The sequence below is a fragment of the Hemicordylus capensis genome, chromosome 4 (assembly GCF_027244095.1).
Source record: "Hemicordylus capensis ecotype Gifberg chromosome 4, rHemCap1.1.pri, whole genome shotgun sequence".
Lineage (NCBI taxonomy): Eukaryota > Metazoa > Chordata > Lepidosauria > Squamata > Cordylidae > Hemicordylus > Hemicordylus capensis.
In genome coordinates this window covers 11,450,081-11,470,390 of record NC_069660.1, presented here as the reverse complement: position 1 = coordinate 11,470,390, position 20,310 = coordinate 11,450,081, and the positions used below count along the sequence as shown (strand labels likewise).

The window sequence follows — 20,310 nt, the reverse complement described above, 5'->3', positions numbered from 1 at the left end:
GGCATCCCAAAGGTCAGAGGCTGTTCTCACGTGCACCCTGACCCAGGCTAAGGAAGCCGAGGCTGGGTTAGGCTGTGTGTGAGAGCCGCCAGGATCAGGCCTGATCCTGGTGGGGCAGCGCCACTTAGCCCAAGCCCAGCGTTTTAACCCAGCTTTTAAAGTAAAAGTAAAGTGTGCCGTCAAGTCAGTTGTGACTCCTGGCACCCACAGAGCCCTGTGGTTTTCTTAGGTAGAATACAGGAGGGGTTTCCCATTGCCTCCTCCCACTCAGTATGAGATGATGCCTTTCAGCATCTCCCTATATCACTGCTGCTCGATATAGTACCAGTGGGGATTCGAACCAGCAACCTCTGGCTTGCTAGTCAAGTCATTTCTCCACTGTGCCACCTGTCAGTAACTAATTCCTTTTTAGCGGATATCTCAACTGGGCCACAGTACTGGGGAAAGGGGTTTAGACACCCCCTCCACCTATGCTGTGGTGTGGCCCCAATCCAAATTGCTCACTCCCCTGAAAGTAAGTGTGTGTGTGTGTGTGTGTGTGTGTGTGTGTGTGTGTGGTTTTTTTGTTTTAAAGAGAAAGAGGGCTGTAAGGCCATCTATTTTGGCCTCAATGTGTAGAACCAGCGTGGTTTAGAAATGTAATCACACCAGAATTGTATATTTAGTTGTTGCCTTTACATTACCTTTCATCCACGGTGCTTGAGTCACTTTACAATGTAAAATACTAACACAGAAAGATACAAGATGAATAAATAAAGCAGCTGCATTCCCTTAAAGTGTGTCGTCAAGTCGATTTCAACTCCTGGCACCCACAGAGCCACGTGGTTGTAAAGGTAAGGAGGGGTTTCCCATTGCCTCCTCCCGCACAGCTTGAGCTGTTGCCTTTCAGCATCTTCCTATACCGCTGCTGCACAATATAGGTGTTTCTCCATAGTCTGGGAAACATACCAGTGGGGATTCGAACCGGCAACCTTCTGCTTGTTAGGCATTCCCCTCTGTGAGGCCATTGAAAACAACTGAATTTACTGGTCAAACCTGTTAGATAAAACACGTTTTATCTAATTTTTATCTGATGGGTATTAAATCTTATGTTTTAATTCTGTACACCGCCTAGAGATTTTTATACTAGGCAGTATATAAATTCAATAAATAGATAAATAAATGTATAAATAAATAAATGTATAAATTAAAGAAATATGTTCAAGTGTATTTACTCGTCTCATGATTTGTATTCATTTTCCCAAATGCAATAAGGCTCCCAAAGATAGGCCCCTTCCCCCAAGGGGTTTACAGTCTAAATGTCGATGGCTGGGATAGAAATGGATGAATCGGAACAGTGAAATTACTGTTGGGGTGAGGATTCAAGTGGTTCGAGAACCCCAGTCCTGGACAAGACTCTGCCCTCTTGTCTCGTGATGGGTAGATGCTTCTACTTACTCCCCCTTCCTCAGACAGCCCTTCTCCTCACCCCAAATTCAACCAGCCCAGGTTTCATTGCCAGAGGTTGCTTTCCTCCTCCTCTAGCTGGAAATGCATGACCTTCCCACCTGTTCCCAGGAAAGGTGGAGCACAGCTGGAGGGAAGTTGGGGGCAGGTCCTGTTCAGCCTCTTTCTCTTGGGCTGGCCTCTGCCTGCCTCTCTCCCCCGCCAGGGAAACTGCAAGCAGCCTGCACTGGCGCGCCTAATGAAGTGCTAACAAGATGAATCTGGCAGGAAACGGCACTATAAACAGAGAGGCAAAGATGTGCGCGGGGAGCCAGCCGGAGCTGCCCAGAAGCCCGTGAAGCCGAACTATCAGCAGCCCCGTCAGAAGGCTGCTTCTGCTGATGGGCCGGGAAGGATGGAGAGCCTCAACACCCTCCTGAAGCAAAAAGCAACCGAGAGGCACCACAGGGCTGAGGTCATGATTGCCGGAGAGCAGCTGAGGTAGGTTTCAGACATCGGATTGTAGAATCTTAGAGCCAGAAGGGGCCCTCGAGGTCTTTGAGTCCACCCTCCTCTTCAGGGCAGAAAACGGCTCCAGCATCCTGGACAGATGGCTGTCCATTGCATGAGGCAGACAGTTCCACTGTCAAACAGCTCTTACTATTAGGAAATTCTTCCTAATGTCTATTCTGAATCTTTTTTTTTTGGTAATATCAACCCATGGATCCTAATCCTGCCCTTCTCAGGAGCAACAGAGAACAAGTCCCTCCTCCTCCTGTGTTGCAGTCCTCCAGATATTTGAGGACAGCTCCCCTGTCTCCCCTTAGTGTTGTCTTCTCCCGGCTAACGTACCCAGCTCCTTCTACCATTCCTCATAGGACTTGGTTTCCAGACCCCTCACCATCTTTTCCACAGAAAAGCATGAGCCTCTTTCTGTGTGGGGCTCTGTGTTCCTTTTGGGGAGTGCCTGGCTAGAAGTCCCTTGATAACAATGGATATTGAATCAAGACTCCAGAGAATCCCAAGCTTAAAGTCGTGACATTTCTGTCCTTGTGATGGTATAAATAACACTTGACAAAGTTGCTTTGCTCTTGCACATCTTTTGCGATGCTTGGCTTGACGGGGTGGGTGGGTGGTCAGATGTGGTACATAATAGCTTTTGCCTGGTGGGTGGGAGTCAGGACCCTCAGTTGGGTCATGCATGCCACAAACCCAAGAGGGTCTTGCCAGTAGCATTACCACCATTGCTATTTTTGCTTTGTTTCAGGGTTTGTTGTTTTTAGGAGTGTTTCTGCACTGAGGCATTGTTGACCTGGGCCAAGGGTCAGCAACTGGTGGTCCATGAGCAGAATCAGGCTGTGAATGGCACCATGATGGCTTGGCCCACTATTTTGCCTATGCTGTTTCCATAACTTTTAGCTCTAGCCAACCTCCAAAATAGGAGGGAACTGATTTAAGGACATGGGGTGAGCATGATGTGCAAAGTGCCAAGAGCATTACAGTGTGACGTGCATGCAGTTCTTTGTGTTCCTTGCACAAATACAAAAATTGCATAAATGGAATGGCATGAGGGATGGCTGGGATTTCCAATGTTGTTGCAAATGAAGAGACAAAAATCCCACAGTGCTGTAAACTATTTATTTGAGCCCTTTACCCCGTTTCGGCTGAAGCCTTCTTCAAGGGCAACTAGGACACATAACATGAAAAATGTTAAAATATACCATCATACAACTCTTAAAACACAATAATATTAAAACCACCTGTTGTGAAAACTGTAATCCTTGTACACTTACATCTTGTTCAATGTACTCATGTTTTTAAAAAAACTTTCTTCAAAAACAGGAAACAATCTAGAAAATTAAAATAGAAGCTCAGTTTTACAAACACAGTAAAGTGTGCCGTCAAGTTGATTTCAACTCCTGGCATTCACAAAGCCCCGTGGTTGTCTTTGGTAGAATACAGGAAGGGTTTACCATTGCTTCCTCCTCCCACAAAGAATGAGATGATGCTTTTCAGCATCTTCCTATATGACTGCTGCCCAATATAGTAGCAGTGGGGATTCAAATTGGCAACCTTCTGCTTGTTAGTCAAGCATTTCCCCGCTGTGCCACTTAAGGTGATTTGACCAAAAACAACACTGAAAAACAACAAATAAATAGTTTACAGCAGGGATTCTCAATGCTGGGTCCCCAGGTGTTATTGGACTTCTTCTCCCATAATCCCCAGCCCCAGTGGCCTTTGGTTGGGGATTATGGGAGTTGAAGTCCAATAACACCTGGAGACCCAACGTTGAGAATCCCTGGTTTACAGCACTGTGGGACTTTTGTCTCTTCATTTGCTACTATATTTGGTGCTTCTCATTTTTCTTCATATGTGATTTCCAATGGATATCTATCGCACAACTCCATCTGCACAACTTTTGTGTTTGTGCAAAGAGCGCTCTCGCACAAATGCACACATTGTAATATGCACAGAACTTTGCACAGTATGTCAGACTTAGAACTTCAGAAGAGACTTGCTCGATTATCCCAAGGCCTATCTAGTCCAGCGTCCTATCCCCCACAGTGGCCCATCAGATGCCCCTGAGAAGCCTACAAGCAGGAGATGAAGGCATGCCCTCTCTCTTGCTGTTGCTCCCCTGCAGCTGGTATTCATAGGCATCTTGTTTCTGAGCCTGGAGGTAGCCTATAGCCATCAGGGCCAGTAGCCACTGATAGACCTGTCCTCCATGAATCTGTCTAAGCCTCTTTTAAAGCCATCCAAGCTAGTGGCCGCCACCACATCCCATGGCAGAGAATTCCATAGAACTTGTCAGAAACACAAGGGCTGCATGGCGAACATATTTCCCATAGTTTCCCTCTTTTGCTTGGAAATGCATTTATTTATTTTAGATGGTTTTATTGACCGCTCTTCCGGCCAAAGCTTCTTGAAGCAGTTTACATAAATGTGCAACCATGCTTAAAATAGTAAAATGCAATCCAAACAATGGAAAGCAGCAGTGACGAAAATACAAGCCAGATTAAAACCAGCCAGCAAGAGCCGGACGTGCGGAAAAGCTCGTGGGAATGAAAAGGTCTTCACTTTGTCTTGGAAAGACATCCAACTCATGGATACCTTGGATGTCTGATAGGGCTGCACTTTGAAGTGTCCAAGCATGAGCACCAATCCTTTAAAGCTACGCAGAGGATCTTGATGCACCCACATCCGCACAGTACTGCATGCCTCTGGTGCAGGGAGGAGCTTCTTTACAAGAAGTTGATCCCTGGACTGCCCCAGTGATGGCTGGGATGTGGTGCAGCGGGAGACCTGTGTGGAAATGCTGGGAGAGGCATTTCACATGCCACCACTGTTGGAGATACCTCTCCAAAAGCATCAACTCTTTGCACTTTCTGTCCTATTGACCCCCTGGAGCACTGGGGATAGAGAAAGGAAGCAAGGGTCTTCCTCTCTGTTTCTCCACTCATGTTGTTTCTCTCTTTCTCTGCTCTGGCTTCTGATTGGTAGACAAATACTCCCAGGTCTCCCCTTCCTCTTCATACCTGCTTGTTGCATTCACTTTTCTCATTCCTTGTTTTGCTCTTGCACTATGAAGGCATAAAGCTCAGGGGCACAGGCTTTTCTATTCAAGCATGTAACTTCCTTAATAAACCATTACAGTATTTGGACCGTAAATGTCTGTCTCAAGATACTCTTAATGTGTTTGGTTCTTCTTGCTCTGTTATCATTGGGATCACTGAAACCCCTCCCTATGACAGTCCCAGCAGTCACTGGGGCAGTACCAGGCTCTGCTTCCCAACAAGGACCCCTTCCAGCACCAGAAACGCACAATACTGCACAGAGATGGATGCCCTGCAGCAGCTGCCTTCATACAGCTCTGAAGGGGGCAGGGGCGTAACTACAATAGGGCAAGGGGAGACAGTTGTCTGGGGGCCCACTTCCTTGGCCCCCCTCAGAGGCAAGTCACATGACTGACTCCCCCAGCTGCGCACCCAGCCGGGCTTCCTTCAGTTGTATTCATCCTCTGAAATCGATGTGAGTGTTAAGACCTGGAGCTACCAGAAGAGCATGTCTTTGTCTAGTACCATTCAATAACTTGCATCGTCCACCATTTACAAAACCTTAAAAAAAAAAAATGTAGGATGATGTTCTATTGTGGCACATAGGTTTTATATATATATATATAAATAAATTTTACTATGCTTTTTGTTACCATTATTCAGCCTCATTTAAGATTCCTTTACTTCATGAGCTGAACTTCAGTGGGGGGGGGGGGCATTTCAAAATCTTGTCTCTGGGCCCACTCCAGCCTTGCTACTTCCCTGGAAGGGGGGATACATATTATGTGACTTCGGAGCAGACACTCCGAAGCACAGCCCTAGCAGCTGACCCGTGGCAGAAGCACTGGAAAGGCTACCATTTCTAGCCCTCCTTGTGTCCAGCACGCCTATGACGCCAAGCTAGGCATTGTAGAGATGGGAGGGGGGAGCTTCTGCTGCTCTGGCGAGAGGGATGAAAAAGGGGAGTGGGGGGAAAGGGACGTGGAAGCAGGGAGCGACGGGGAGGGAGCCCTGATCTAGCAAATCAGGCCTTAAGTTCTTCCCAACTTGGATTAAAATCAGAGTGGAGGGAGAATTTTTGTTTCAAATATCACCATGCTTTTCTTGCATTGCAGAAGTGCATAACGCAATCACTGTTTGCTGTCCAAACTGCCCCCGGAAAAATCTGGAAGTGTTACTATTTTTGAGGAGGGCTTTGAAGGAAGTCAGGGAGGCGGCATCATTCAGGTGTCCTGGGAAGTGATTCCAGGCATAAGGGGCAGCAGGGGAGAAAGAGCAGAGCTGGTGGTAGGAGCAGGAGGCCTTTGTGTGGAGGAGGCTGGTTGGGCTGGAGGAGGAGAGGGGTGACTTCTGCTTCCATTACTACCCAAAAACCATGTCTTTTGTGTAGGAAGCTGTCTTCTACTGAGTCAGACCAGTAGTCCATCTAGATCAGTATTGTCTCTGTTAACTGGCTCTCCGGCGGTTTCAGGCAGGGATCTTTCCCAGACGACCTGGGCGCTTTCCAGACTAGCTGCTCAACAGCAGCAAAATGCCTCCGATCGGGCAAGTCACATTCAAAACGTAAACAGCAGGGGGAGCAGTCTCGCAGAAACTAACAACCCGAAAAACCCAGCAGCTTCTTTACACTGGATACACGATGTCCTAGCTCTATATCGAAGCAATTGAATTTGAGACAAGGCATTGGAAATACGAATGGCACCTTGCTGTCTGCATAGGGATTGCAGTGTCACAGCACAGGAAGTGTGGAAGCACACTTCCGAGATCCGACGTGACCCCGTTGCAGAGTCTAATCTGGAAAGCACCCTGGAGATGCCAGGGGTTGGACCTGGGATGTTCTGCATGCAAAGTGAATTTTGAAACCCCTTTCCCCAGATCAGATCAGATAGGAAGCTGCCATCTGCTGAGTCAGACGTTTGGTCCATCTAGCTCAGCATTATCTGCACTGACCGGCAGCAGCACTTCAGGGTTTCAGCTGGGCCTTTCCCAGGTCAATGCCAGGTATTAAACCTGAGACCTTCTGCACACAAAGCAGATACTCTACCACCCAGCCACAGGCCCATCCCCAAACAAAATACATGCCAAGCATTCCAGAGGCTTGAAATAACTGGAACACCAGTGGATTTTCTGAACTGTGTGGTCAACATGAGTCGACACCAACTCGACAGCACAACTTTACCTAGGTGTGTTTCAGGAGGAGTCTTCCGCAGCCGGAAATTGCCCTGAGCAGGACAGTGGTGAACATCCAGACGAAGTGACTCAGTCGTGCTACTCCACAGTGACTGTACCTGACTACTGGATTTCGACAGGACTACTCAGGAGTCATTCGTCTGGCTGTCTGCCAGTGTTCCCAGGAGCACTCCAGGTGGAGCGTGCCCTGATGACCACCAACAGCTCAGGTATGAAGCAGGTTAGGCTGGCCTATAATTTTGTGGCATACGCAGGGAGGGACGGAGTGTGCGGCTGGGCGGGGTGAAAGGGAGCCGGTTAAAGCCATTTTTATGAGGTTTGGCTTGAATGAGCTGCTGGCAGCAAACAGACTGGAGAAGGCAGTTCCCCCTTGGCTTTATTAGGGAGCAAACATTGAAATAATCCCGTCTTTTGGAGAAGATTGCAAAGACTAATATTTACTGTTTACAGAAGATCGGTGAGTGCTAATATTGACTGTTTACCGAGCACCTAAAAAGCGAAGTGCCGTACAGAATATAAAATGAGACAGCCTGAGCTCACCAGCGAATGTCCTTTGAAAAAGCCGGCCGAGAATGGAAGGACCCATTACAGCACCGAGGGAAGGAAATGGATGCACAGTAGTAGAAAACGGAAGCTTAATTCGGAAAAGAATTTGAATGAGCCGGTGCTGCACTTTGACATGAATGTTCCCTCCCCTGAAGCAAAAGATGCTTAGCAAGGACAGTTTAAGAACATTAGAATCGCCTCGTGAGATCAGATGGAGGGTCCATCGAGCCCAGCATCCCATTCCTAACAGAGGCCAATGCTACAGAGATGCAAGTCAGAAATACAATACCTCTCCCCTCCTGCTTGCCACCCAGCAACTGGAATTCAGAGGTAGACTGCATCTGGACATGGAGGTTCCATGTCAGGAGACAGCCAGTTGAGGCACAAGCTCAGGGCCCACATGCAGAAAAAGGCCCAGCCAACCCCAAAGCCCCAGAAGGTCAGCTGCTGCTCACCACAGCCACCCAGTGAGCCAGGACCCAACGGGGAGGTTACCAGGTAATAGTGAGGAGCAATAGTGACAGCAATAGACAGTCTTTCACTTCCTGTCAGTACCATTCTGAAAGTCCCAGATGTCAATACAGTACTTAATAAACATGACATGCTGCTGATGCCCTGCTACAGCTCATACACCCCTCCTAACAAAACCAAATAGGCTCCTAAATGAACCAGTGGGGAATGGGCCATTTGGTTCATTGGGGTATTTTGTTGTTTTGTTTCATTTGGGCCCATTTTGGGCCCAAATGAAACCCCTGCTAACTTGGCCTTGCTAACTTACCCCTGCTAACTTGGCAAAGAGGCACCTTTTAACGTGGTGATTCTCTTTATTTAGCAGAGGGAGAGCAACTGGCCCTATCCACCCCCAGCACAGTACCTATGGTGACTGTTGCTGGTGTCTGTCTTATGTTTCTTTTTAGATTGTGAGCCCTTTGGGGACAGGGATTCATCTTATCTTATTTATTTATTTCTGTGTAAACCGCTTTGAGCCATTTTTGGAAGGGTGGTATAGAAATTGAATTAACAACAACAACAACAACATTGACAATAAAATTCAGCCATCCCAGTTCCTTGGGAAGGACTTGATGTCTGGATAAAACAAACCAGTCAATAACATCTGTCTGACTGTGTAAACAAGAAATAATAATACTTATTATTATTATCCCTTACCAAATTAATGCAAATGTCCTAACATTATGCTCCCCAAAATCCTTTTTTCTTTTTTCTCTCTTGTAAACTTATGGTTGTTTGCTACACTTTGCATTCCTTTTAGTTTCCCTGTTGAAGCAAGTCTTCTACTCTCTACACAGAATCCTTTCTTGCATTTTAATGGCTTCCTTTACTCTGCTCATTAACCATGCTGGCATCCTTTGTAGACACGCAAAGGTGAGAAACGTCCACTTGCCAATGTGTCAGGCCTATTCACATGAACAACACACATTTTATTAGTTTTGAATATGGGTTTTAAATGATTTTAAAGTTTTAATTGTTTTTTGTTTTGTTTAATTTGTATTGTTTTTATTGTAGAGATGCAGATCTCTACCCAGAGATGCAGGTTTGGGATGGTATAAAACCAAGTTAAATAAATAAATAAAATAAAATACAGCATATACATACAGTGGATAATCTGTGTACAGTGTAGATACATACAGATCTGTACACATGCACTATAATTCACATTATGCAGAATGCAGGTACAGCAGTCTACTTCCTGTCTGTACCTGCATTTCAGAGAGGGTCTGTATTCAGGTTCATTTTTTAAAAAAATGAATGCAGGTACAGTCATGTGCACAAAAACATGTACATGTGTACAGACATCTGAACTTGCCACTTTTGGCAAATGTAATTGGCCATAAATAGGTTTGCTATCCCACTGCCTTTTTACATATGGGGGCAAATAAGGGGGCATACAGATGTAGATTTTTAAAAGGCTCACAATGTGTGCAAATGCATGTTGAGCTCTGTTTCAGATAAAGCTGTAGCATTTCAGCAAATTGAATGCTGGTATATACTACGGCCCCTGGTTAGCTTCCTACGTAGGAATGTAGGAAGTGGCTATATACCGAGTCAGACCATTGGTCCACCTAGGTCAGTATTGTCTACCCAGACTGGCAGCAGCTTCTCCATGGTTGCAGGCAGGAGTCTCTCCCAGCCCTGTCTTGGAAGATGCCAGGGAGGGAACTTGGAACCTCATGCAGATGCTCTTTCCAGAGCAGCTCCATCCCCTAAGGAGAAGATCTTACACTGCTCATACATGCAATCTCCCATTCAATTGCAAACCAGAGTGGACCCTGCTTATTAAAGGAGACAATTCATGCTTGCTACCACAAGACCAGCTCATATTATTTATTTATTTGATTGATTGATTGATTTCTATACCGCCCTTTCAAAAATGGCTCAGGGCGGTTTACACAGAAAAATAATAAACAAATATGATGGCTCCCTGTCCCCAAAGGGCTCACAATCTAAAAAGAAACACAAGACAGACACCAGCAACAGTCACTGGAGGTACAGTGCTGGGGGTAGATAGGGCCAGTTACTCTCCCCCTGCTAAATAAAGAGAATTACTACGTTTACAAGGTGCCTCTTTGCCAAGTTAGCAGGAGATAAACATAAGAACAGCCCTGTTGGATCAGGCCCAAGGAAGCCCATCTAGTCCAGCATCCTGTTTCACATTGTGGCCCACTAGATGCCTCTGGGGAGCCTACAGGCAAGAGGTAGGTGCATGCCCTCTCTCCTGCTGTTGGTCCCCAGCTGCAATTGGGATTGAGAGGCATCGTGCCGCTGAGGCTGCAGGTGGCCTATAGCCCTCCGACTAGTAGCCATTGATAGACCTGTCTTCCATGAATCTGTCTAAACCCCTCTTAAAGCTGTACTTGTGGCAGAGAATTCCACAGGCTGATGATGCGTTGTGTGAAAAAGTGCGTCTTTTTGCCGATCTTAAATTTCTGGGCAATTGGTTTCATGGGAGATGAGAGCTGGTCTTGTGGTAGCAAGCATGACTTGTCCCCTTAGCTAAGCAGGGTCCACCCTGGTTGCCTATAAATGGGAGACTAGAAGTGTGAGCACGGTAAGATATTCCCCTCAGGTGATGGAGCCGCTCTGAGAAGAGCAGAAGGTTCCAAGTTCCCTCCCTGGCTTCTCCAAGATAGGGCTGAGAGAGATTCTTGCCTGCAACCTTGGAGAAGCCGCTGCCAGTCTGTGAAGACAATACTGAGCTAGATAGACCAATGGTCTGACTCAGTATATGGCAGCTTCCTATGTTCCTATGTTTATATGATCCCTAGGTCTAGTGTTATGCGAGGGAGAGAAATATTTCTCTTTATCAACTTTCTCCACATGATTTTATAGACCTCTATCATGTCTCCCTTCATTCGTCTTTCTTTGAACCACATGTGGTGCTCACATGTGGTGATCTACACCTCGTTGATGTGTTTTTCCGTGCACCAGAGAGAGTGTCTCACAAAGAAGCACGATGCAGATGGCAGCCATGAGACACCTTTTCAGCAGGATCACCGCTGAGGTTTTTTGCAATGTGTGGGCAAGCTCTGAGGATAAATAGGCTGCTGATTGGCCTTTCTGTCTTGAGGAGTGTTTCCTCAGTAAATAAGGCACTTTGCTTCTCTGCTTTCTATATACATAGTTTCCCTGCCCTGCCCTTCCATTGGTTTTGGCTGCAGACATCCAGTTTCAGACTAATTGGGACTGCATGCAAGCTCCCAGCCGCCTCCAGTTTCACCTAGCTCTCAAGGACAAACCAGTTCTGTTATCAAACCAGGGATCTTGTCCAGCAGGAGCTTTCTTGGATGTGTAAGAGAATATTCCCAGTCCTCCTGCTTTATTTTCTTAAGGGCCTAGACTCTAATTTTCATTAAGCCAGGAATTCCCAAACTTGCTTTGCTAGATGTTGGACTACAACTCCCATCATCCACAGCAACCTCTGGCCATGGTGGCTAAGGATGATGGAAATTGTAGTTGAGCAACATCTGGGGACTCCAGGCGGAGAACTCCTGCCTTAATGCAATGTAAGGGCTTAACACCCACCACCCAATCAGGGGCATTAAAGGGTGAATTTTCTCATGGCTTTTCAGTGCCTCTTACTGTACTGCAGCACATCTGAGGCTGCCTGCCTTGAACGAGAAAGATGCTTCAACAAGCATGTTTCGAAAAAGTCAGCTCAAGTGCATAATAGAGATTTATAAGATCCATCAGCAGTGTGGAAAGTGGAGGGAAATCGGTCTTTCAGAATCACAAGAATTTAGTTTCATGCACTGAAGTTGAAGTAGCATGCTTATGATAAACCCAAGCAAATAGAATCAGCCTATGGAACTGATTACCACAGGGGATTGCTGGCAACATACATGTCTTTATACATATTAAGAGGCAGTGTGGTGCAATGGTTATAATGTTGGTCTTGGACCAGGAAGACCCGAGTCCAAATCCCTGCTCAGCTGTGAAGGTCACAGAATAATCTTGGACTAGAAATTCTCTTTGAGCTGAACCTACTTCAGAGATTGTTGTGAGAATAAAATGAGAAGCCAGATTGCTTTCCTGAGTTGCTTGGAAGAAGGGTGAGCTATAAATGTGAGATGTAAACAAACGTCTCTTAAAATCTGGATTATGAGCATAGGAAACTGCTATAGCATCGTCTAGTATCATATTTATGTATTTTTCTTTGTAAACCGTTTTGAGAACTTTGGTTGAAGAGTGGTATATAAATATCTGTAGTTGTTGTTGTAGTAATAGGGCCTACTACTGTATGTCTGTACCAGCAATCTTCACTATTTTTCAAGTGGGGGCCACTTGGGCAAAAATCTTCAATTTGTGGGCCGGGGATGCTGGGAGTTGTAGTCCTATAAAAGCTGGAGGGCCAAAGTTGTGCACCCCTGATCTGAATGGCACATTGAATATGAGAGCTGTTGGGTTGGGTGAACTTGCCCCCGCCAGCTATTATTGGAATACAACTCCCAGCATCCCCTATCACAATAAACAATCATAAACAATCATAATAAACAATCTTCACAATAGTGAAGATTGCTGGTCCACTCTGAACCTTGGGTCTGACCTTGGGTCAGAGTGGAGTTTCGCCGCCCTTAACTCCAGTTTTGTGGTGCCAGCATCACATCCGAAGACTGGCCCCACAGTTTCAGAGTGAGGAAGCTCCTCCCTCCCTCTGGCCCGATTGACTGTGCAGTCTGTCCGTTTGTCAAGAAGGAAGCCCACATAGCCAGCTCCCTTGCCTCTCTGCGGTCTCGCTGATTGTAGAGAGGAAGCTCTCCTGAACATCCGAATGGGGTTGGGAGAGTGGGGGGTGGTGGTGCAGAACCGCAGTTCCACCTTACATCTGAATGGGGCCATGCAGTGTTAGCCAGCCTGAGAGAAGAGCAGCCTAGACATCTAACAACTAATTTATTATATGCAGGGAGAGTTCTTCTTACGTCTGTCATCTTCACTAATGCTGTGCTGGGGCATAGATAAGGGATATCATTGAACTGGACATTAAAAAGGACATTGTAGAACTGGAAAAGGTGCAGAAGAGGGCACCCAGGATGATTAGGGGCCTAGAGCACCTTTCTTATGAGGCAAGGCTACAACACCTGGGGCTATTTAGTTTAGAAAAGAGACAACTGCGGGAAGACATGATAGAGGTTTCTGTAATCATGCCTGGTGTGGAGAAAGTGGAGAGAGAGAATTTCTTCTCCCTCTCCCATAACACTAGAACCAGGGGTTATCCCATGAAATTGATTGCCGGGAAATCTAGGACCAACAAAACGAAGTACTTTTTCACACAATGCATAATCCACTTGTGGAATTCTCTGCCACAAGAAGTGGTGACAGCCAACAACCTGGATGGCTTTAAGAGGGGTTTGGATAACTTCATGGAGGAGAGGTCTATCATCGGCCACTAGTCGGAGGGCAACAGGCCACTTCCAGCCTCAAAGGCAGGATGTCGCTGAGCACCAGTTGCAGGGGAGTAACAGCAGGAGAGAGGGCATGCCCTCAACTTCTGCCTGTGGCTTCCAACAGCATCTGGTGGGCCACTGTGCAAAACAGGATGCTGGACTAGATGGGCCTTGGGCCCAATCCAGCAGGGCTGTTCTTATGTCCTTATGATAGCCCTTCCATGAGGCATGGTTGCAAATTATTGGGGTGTCAGGAGGGTGGCAAGACTGCCCCCAAAGCTCTTCCAAGAAATGAGGGTCCCAAGCTTGTGAGAAGGCTGCAAAGCTGGTGCAGAAGCCCAAGCAGAGGCCGCTGATGAGCTTCCCCGCTTCTCTCCACCCCTGCCACTTTCCAGCTTGCAAGGTGCTTGAATTGATTTCATCAAGCATGGTGGTTTATGAATGTGCAGGCACCTAGCTGGCAATGTGAACATGCAGTAAACTTTGGACATGAGGGCTGGGAAATGAACAAGAATTGAACTATTGTCCGTAATATCTTGTCCTCGAACTTGAGTCTGATTGTAGTGAGGTAGGTTGCTGTGTGCACAGTCTTTCTTTGTTTAAAGAAAAAACAATGTTTGAAAGGGCACCGTAGGCTATTTTGTTGGCATCTGATAAGTGGAGATTTATTTTTGTTTAATGTGCCGAGAGTTTGCCTTTGAACAAGAGCACAGAGGACAGTTCTGTCCTCCTAGTGACCTTGACAATCTAACACGAATCCCGTGTTGTCACAGGCCTAGTGCCAGGTGTTGAGAGGAACGGCTCAAAGGACATTGATGCAAGGGTTCTCCAACTTGGGCCCCCTGATGATGTTGGACTACAACTCCCACCACCCCATCACAATGGCTATTGTAGCAGGGGATGATGGGAGCTGTAATCCAACGTCTGGGGACCCAATTTGAGAAGCCCTGAATAGATTCCACTTGCCGAGGCCCCCACAGATGTCCATGTACTTGTACATGCAGGGGGCCTTGGTCTTGTTTGATCCTGTTCTGTCTTTCCAGCAAGGCCGAGAGCCTTCACTGAGCCTGGGAAGCGAGGTGAAGAAAACCTTCGCATTTTTGGAGAGCTTCCTCCTTCAGGGATCATTTTGCTTCTGCTCCAGATATTTGCCCGATTCCCCCAGATGCAGCTATTAGTCTTGCCCAGTCTCCTTCCCTGGGGAAGGGAGCTGGTCTTGTGAGAGCAAGCATGAACGGCCCCCTTTGCTAAGCAGGATCCACCCCGGTTTGCATTTGGATGGGTGTTTACATGTGAGCATGCTCGGCTGTAAGATATTTCCCATTGGAGATAGGGCCATAGCTCAGTGGTGGAAGGTCTGTTTTGCAGGCAGGAGGTCCCAGATTCAATCCCTGGCAGCATCTCCAGAGAGGGCTGGCTGGGAGACACTCTTCCTTGAAACTCTGGAGAAGCTGCTGCCGGTCCTGAGCTAGATGGGCGACTACTGAGCTAGATGGGCGAATGGTCTGACTCGGTATAAGGCAGCTTCCTAAGTGTCCATGTTCTGACCACTTACCAAATTCAAAGACAAAGAGGCTGTGAACATAAGCAGGCCAGGCCGGGCCAGGGCAGCCCAGACTGGGTTGGGCTTCTCATGTGGAGTGCTGGGATCAAGGCCAGTCCCAGTGCTGCCTCCCCTGGAAGCCTGGGCTTTTTACCTGGCACGAGCTTGCCTTCTAACCCAAGTCCAGGGTCATGCCTATGCTCGGGCTCCATGCAGCTGGAACATACCCAGGGTAGGGCACCTAGAGTGCTCAACTCACAGGGGGATCCCCCAGTGCGATGTGCTTTTCACACAGTGCATTATGGGATTCATGGAGGCCAGGACTCATTTCCGAGAGCAGCATGGATCATCTGGGTGCACTTCGGCACGCTGAAGGTTGATCGTCTGGGGTGAAGGTAAGTTCATCCCAGCCTTCCCACCCACTTGCCCTCCCTTCGCCTACAAACATAGGAAGCTGCCATATACTGAGTCAGACCATTGATCTATCTAGCTCAGTATAGTCTTCACAGACTGGCAGCAGCTTCTCCAAGGTTACAGGCAGGAATCTCTCTCAGCCCTATCTTGGAGAAGCCAGGGAGGGAACTTGGAATCTGCTCTTCCCAGAGCGACTCCATCCCCTGAGGGGAATATCTTGCAGTGCTCACACATCAAGTCTCCCATTCATAGGCAACCAGGGCAGACTCTGCTTAGCTAAGGGGACAAGTCATGCTTGCTGCCACAAGACCAGCTCTCCTCTCCTGTACTGATCGTGTGTACAACCTCATTGATTGATGCTCCTATGTAGACACACAATCGGACACATCCAGAATGACACTAGCGCAAGACTTTCGGATCCTCTCTGGATCCTCTTATGAGCCCTTGGTCTTGGCTGGAACCCTGACAGGCCAAATACCCTCACTCACATTACTAGTCCCATGATGCCTGACTCAAGGGGAATTGTCCACACATCTTCTAGGTTAGGTAGGCCCTGAAATAAGAATGAGGATAGACCTTGGGCTGTCCCAGGATATTTTAGTGCCTTCAGTGGAAAATCCAAGTGGTGCCACATACTATATGAATATTATGAACAGTTTGGTGCCCTTTAATGCAGGGGTGTCGAAAGCACTGGGATACCTAGGCACGTGGCCTGGATCCATTTTTAAGGGCCCCGGTCCTTCATTCTGTTGGAAGTTGGTCAATACATTGGTGATGAATGGCTTCAAAATCTGGAAACATGCATGAAAAGATTGATTTATCAAAATGTGGGAAGGAGTGTGGGTCTGAGCTGTGGACATTCAAAAGCTTCAACTGGAGGCAAGCACCTTAATCAACTTTATTAGATCTTGCATTGAGTTCCGTCTTATATGCAGGCCAGACTGGACTCTGTGAGAAGCAGGAGCTTTTGTGTTTTGGCCCCCAGAGCTCTGGAATGTTGTTCCAAAAGATATTTGTATGGTGATGGTCACTGGCTTGGATGGCTATTTAAAAGGGGCTTAGACAAATTCATGGAGCAGAGGGCTATCCAGGGTTACTAGTCTGAGGGCGATAGACCACCTCCAGCCTCAGAGGTATGACGCCTCTCAATATCAGTTGCAGGGGAGCAACAGCAAGAGAAAGGGCATGCCCTCACCTCTTGCTTGTGGGCTTCTCAGAGGCATCTGTTGGGCCACTGTGTGAAACAGGATGCTGGACTAGATGGGCCTCCTTGGGCCTGATCCAGCAGGGCTGTTCTTATGTCCTTAAGTTTCCTTCTTGTTACTCTTTGGAAGGCAAGTGAAGAGCTTTTTGTTCTGTTCTTTCGGGGTTAATTTGATCCTCCGCTCTGCTGATTTACTGTTATTTCCTGGGTTTTTAAAATAAGTGGCTTTATGATGACGATGTTACGGTGTTTTGTTGTTTTATGACTTTCTCTACTGGTTTAAGAATTTCTGTTGATAAAGTGCTCCATGCATTTTCAAAATACGTCAGGAAATAAATGTCAGGGCTAGCGCTGGATAGGGCTTGAGCAGAGAGCGAGAAGAAGAGGGAACATTGAGTAGTGATGAATATCTAAGAAAAGTGGTGGGGTTGGGGGAAAGGAGCATTTAGAAACAGCTCATCGTGGGGTTTTTGGGGGGTTTTTTTGCTCTGTTTGGAACAACTGATCTTGATAGGAAGCATCACTCTGCACTAGTGATTATTGAAGTAATTGAGTCCCAGGAAAAAAAATAATAACCAAGGCCAACTAGGCACATGTCCAATGGGTGTAGCGCATATGGCTGACCAAAGACCTTGCCACTCCAATCTCAAGTGCAAAGCTTTGGGACCTCCACTGGTTGATTGATTGGTCTAGTCAGTATTGTCAACCCTGACTGGCAGCGACTCTCCATGGTTTCAGGCAGGGTCTTGCTAGGTTCAGACGGGACCTTCTGCTGACTGAGCAAAGAGGGACCTTTTAAATGTGGTGATTCTCTCTATTGAGCAGAGGGAGAGCAACTGGCCCTATCCACCCCCAGCACAGCATGTCTGCAGTGGCTGTTGCTGGGGTCTATCTTATGTTTCTTTTTTAGATTGTGAGCCCTTTGCAGACAGGGAGCCACTTTATTTATGAATTTACATCTGTAAGTGGCGCAGCGGGGAAATGCTTGACTAACAAGCAGTAGGTTGCCGGTTCAAATCCCCACTGGTGCTATATCAGGCAGCAGTGATATAGGAAGATGCTGAAAGGCGTCATCTCATACTGCGTGGGAAGAGGCAATGGTAAACCCCTCCTGTATCCTACCAAAGAAAACCACAAGGCTCTGTGGGTGCCAGCAGTGTTCCCTCTAACAGGGGTTCCCAGATGATGTTGACTACAACTCCCAGAATCTTGAGTCAAAGGCCACTGCAGTTGGGGATGCTGGGAGTTGTAGTGAACAACAGCTGGGAATCCTTTTTAGAGGGAACAGTAGGCGCCAAGAGTTGAAATTGACTTAACGGCACACTTTACCTAACCTTTAAATCTCTTTGGGAACTTTGGTTGAAAAGAAGTATATAAATATTTGTCGTAGTAGTATTCATATTCTTTCCCAGCCCTGCCTGGGGATGCCAGGGACTTGGAATCCTATGAATGCAGAGCAGCTCTCTATCTCTGAGTATATACAAGAGCCCTGCTGAATAGAGGAAGCTGCATTCTGTGGACCAGGCCATTGGTTCATCCAGCTCAGTGGTTTCCATACTAGCTCTCTAGGGTTTCAGGTAGGGGTCCTTCCAGGGATTGAACCATCTGCTTGCAAAGCCTCTGAGTGATGGCTCCACCCCGTGCCATGGCCGCCAACACCAGCTCTTACCTGTCTTTCGTCCCATTCTAGGCTTCGGCTCCATGACAGCAAACTCATTAAGGACCGTCGTTACCACCTTCGCACCTACCCCAACTGTTTTGTGGCCAAGGAGCTCACTGATTGGTTGATCGACCACAAAGAAGCGCCAGATCGAGAAACGGGCATCCGGCTGATGCAGAAGCTAATGGACCATCATATCATCCATCACGGTGCGTGAGCTCCTCAGTTCTGATACTTCTGGAGGATTGTTTTTTACCATGTTACAATTTTAACCATTTTACAATATTTTACATAAATAAAATAAAATAAAGTAAAATAAAATAAAGTTTTAAAAAAAATATTGCAGGTGGGTCTGCCAGGTTGCTGGTTCAGGCAATTTCCCCCAGGCAATGGCACCAGGTTCCCAGGCCCTAGAGGTCTCAAAGCTCATAGGCCTGGCTAACTGTTTAAACTAGTGAGCTTCACTTTTTTTCAAAGCTTCACTTTGCCAAAAAAAACACAACACAGTGATTCCTGCCGGTAGCAGAGATGGCATCTTACATTCCCTCTGGCCACCTGTAGCTCTGCTCGGCTTCCCCCACCTTTTCAGAAATGGAAACCCCACTTCATGATCCCTGTTGCTGACGTGGCAGCCAGGAGTTCCTATGATCAAGAAGCTGGGGGAAGCCGAGTACAGATGTGGGCAGCTGGGGAGAATACAGGCTGCCGTTACCGAGAGAGGAAATGGAGGAAACAAGTTAGTACTCTGAGGGCTTTCTGAGAGCCTTTGTGGGCCTCCATTGGCCCACACACTGCACAATGAAGAACACTGCATCAATGGCCAAAGGCCATTGTGGCTGGGGATGATGGGAGTTGTAATCCAGCCACACCTCGGGACCCAAGGCTGAGAACTTTTGTATTATATGAAGTGTGTCATTGGCTGTCTGTGCTTATTTCTTTCATAGATTATATAGGAGTTGTGGTGACCACATAAGGACCACAGCACACGAGGAAGGACTTATTTCATTCTTAGAAGCATGCATGCCAGCTTATAAATGCTGATGTCATACTGCGACTTGGCTTCCCAGTATTTTCCTTTCTTCCCAGTTCTCAGGATAACATAGTGAAAAGTGTTAGGGTTGCCAACTGACCAAAAAAATGGTCTCACCTGCTCCTGTGCCTTTAAGAGCAGCTTCATCGTCCGGAAGCTGCAGGTGGAGCTTCTCCTGGCATGGAGATTAACATTGTCACCAAGATCAAGCTGCTGCTAAAAAGCACTGGAGCAAAGGCTGATTTTTTTTTTTTTTTTTAAGAAAGCCTAGAGACGTGATCGTCACTGTTTTTCAAGTGGTATCCACTTTGGCAAAAACCCCAGACCAGCCCTTCAGTGTGAAAGCCATTTCACACCACGCTGACCTCCGTGCAGTGCTGTACTTTGCCCAGTGCGGGTGGGCCTTCTTTTAGAGGAGGGCTGCCCAACAACAGCCCTTCAGCTGCTTCTGGATACAGTTCTCATCATCCCTAACTATTTGCCGCTGCAGTTGGGCATGATGGGAGTTGTAGTCCAACAACAGCTGGTGGGCCAAGGCTGTGCAGCTGTGTTGTAGAGAAATGGAGCCCTGTTAAGCCCCAGCACCATCTTAGAAGGCACACACAAGGTGCTGGGAGGTGTAGTCTTTCCCAGAGTTTCCCCATATAGCTCTATGAGGAGAGTGCTGAGAAAAGACTATGCCTCCCAGTGTTCTGTGTGCACCTTCCAAGATGGTTCAGAGGCTTGACAGGAAAGACGTGCGGACACGCACCGGTCACTTCCGGTCCAAGGAGGTACCGGGATGGCAAGGAGGTATGCTGCCGCCCTGCCAGACCATTTTCAAAGACACCGCCAGCAGGGG

At 47.2% G+C, this 20,310-nt stretch overlaps 1 protein-coding gene across 1 annotated transcript in view; it reads left to right on the top strand.

Annotated features, from left to right (window-relative positions):
• The first annotated feature begins 1,718 nt into the window (after positions 1-1,718).
• Positions 1,719-20,310, top strand: part of LOC128324420 (DEP domain-containing mTOR-interacting protein-like) — a 48,291-nt gene continuing 29,699 nt past the window's right edge. Inside the window, exons 1-2 of the mRNA XM_053248960.1 lie at positions 1,719-1,926; positions 18,470-18,648. Coding sequence (XP_053104935.1) covers positions 1,841-1,926; positions 18,470-18,648 — 265 coding nt within the window. The 5' untranslated portion in view covers positions 1,719-1,840. The remainder of the gene's footprint in view (positions 1,927-18,469; positions 18,649-20,310) is intronic.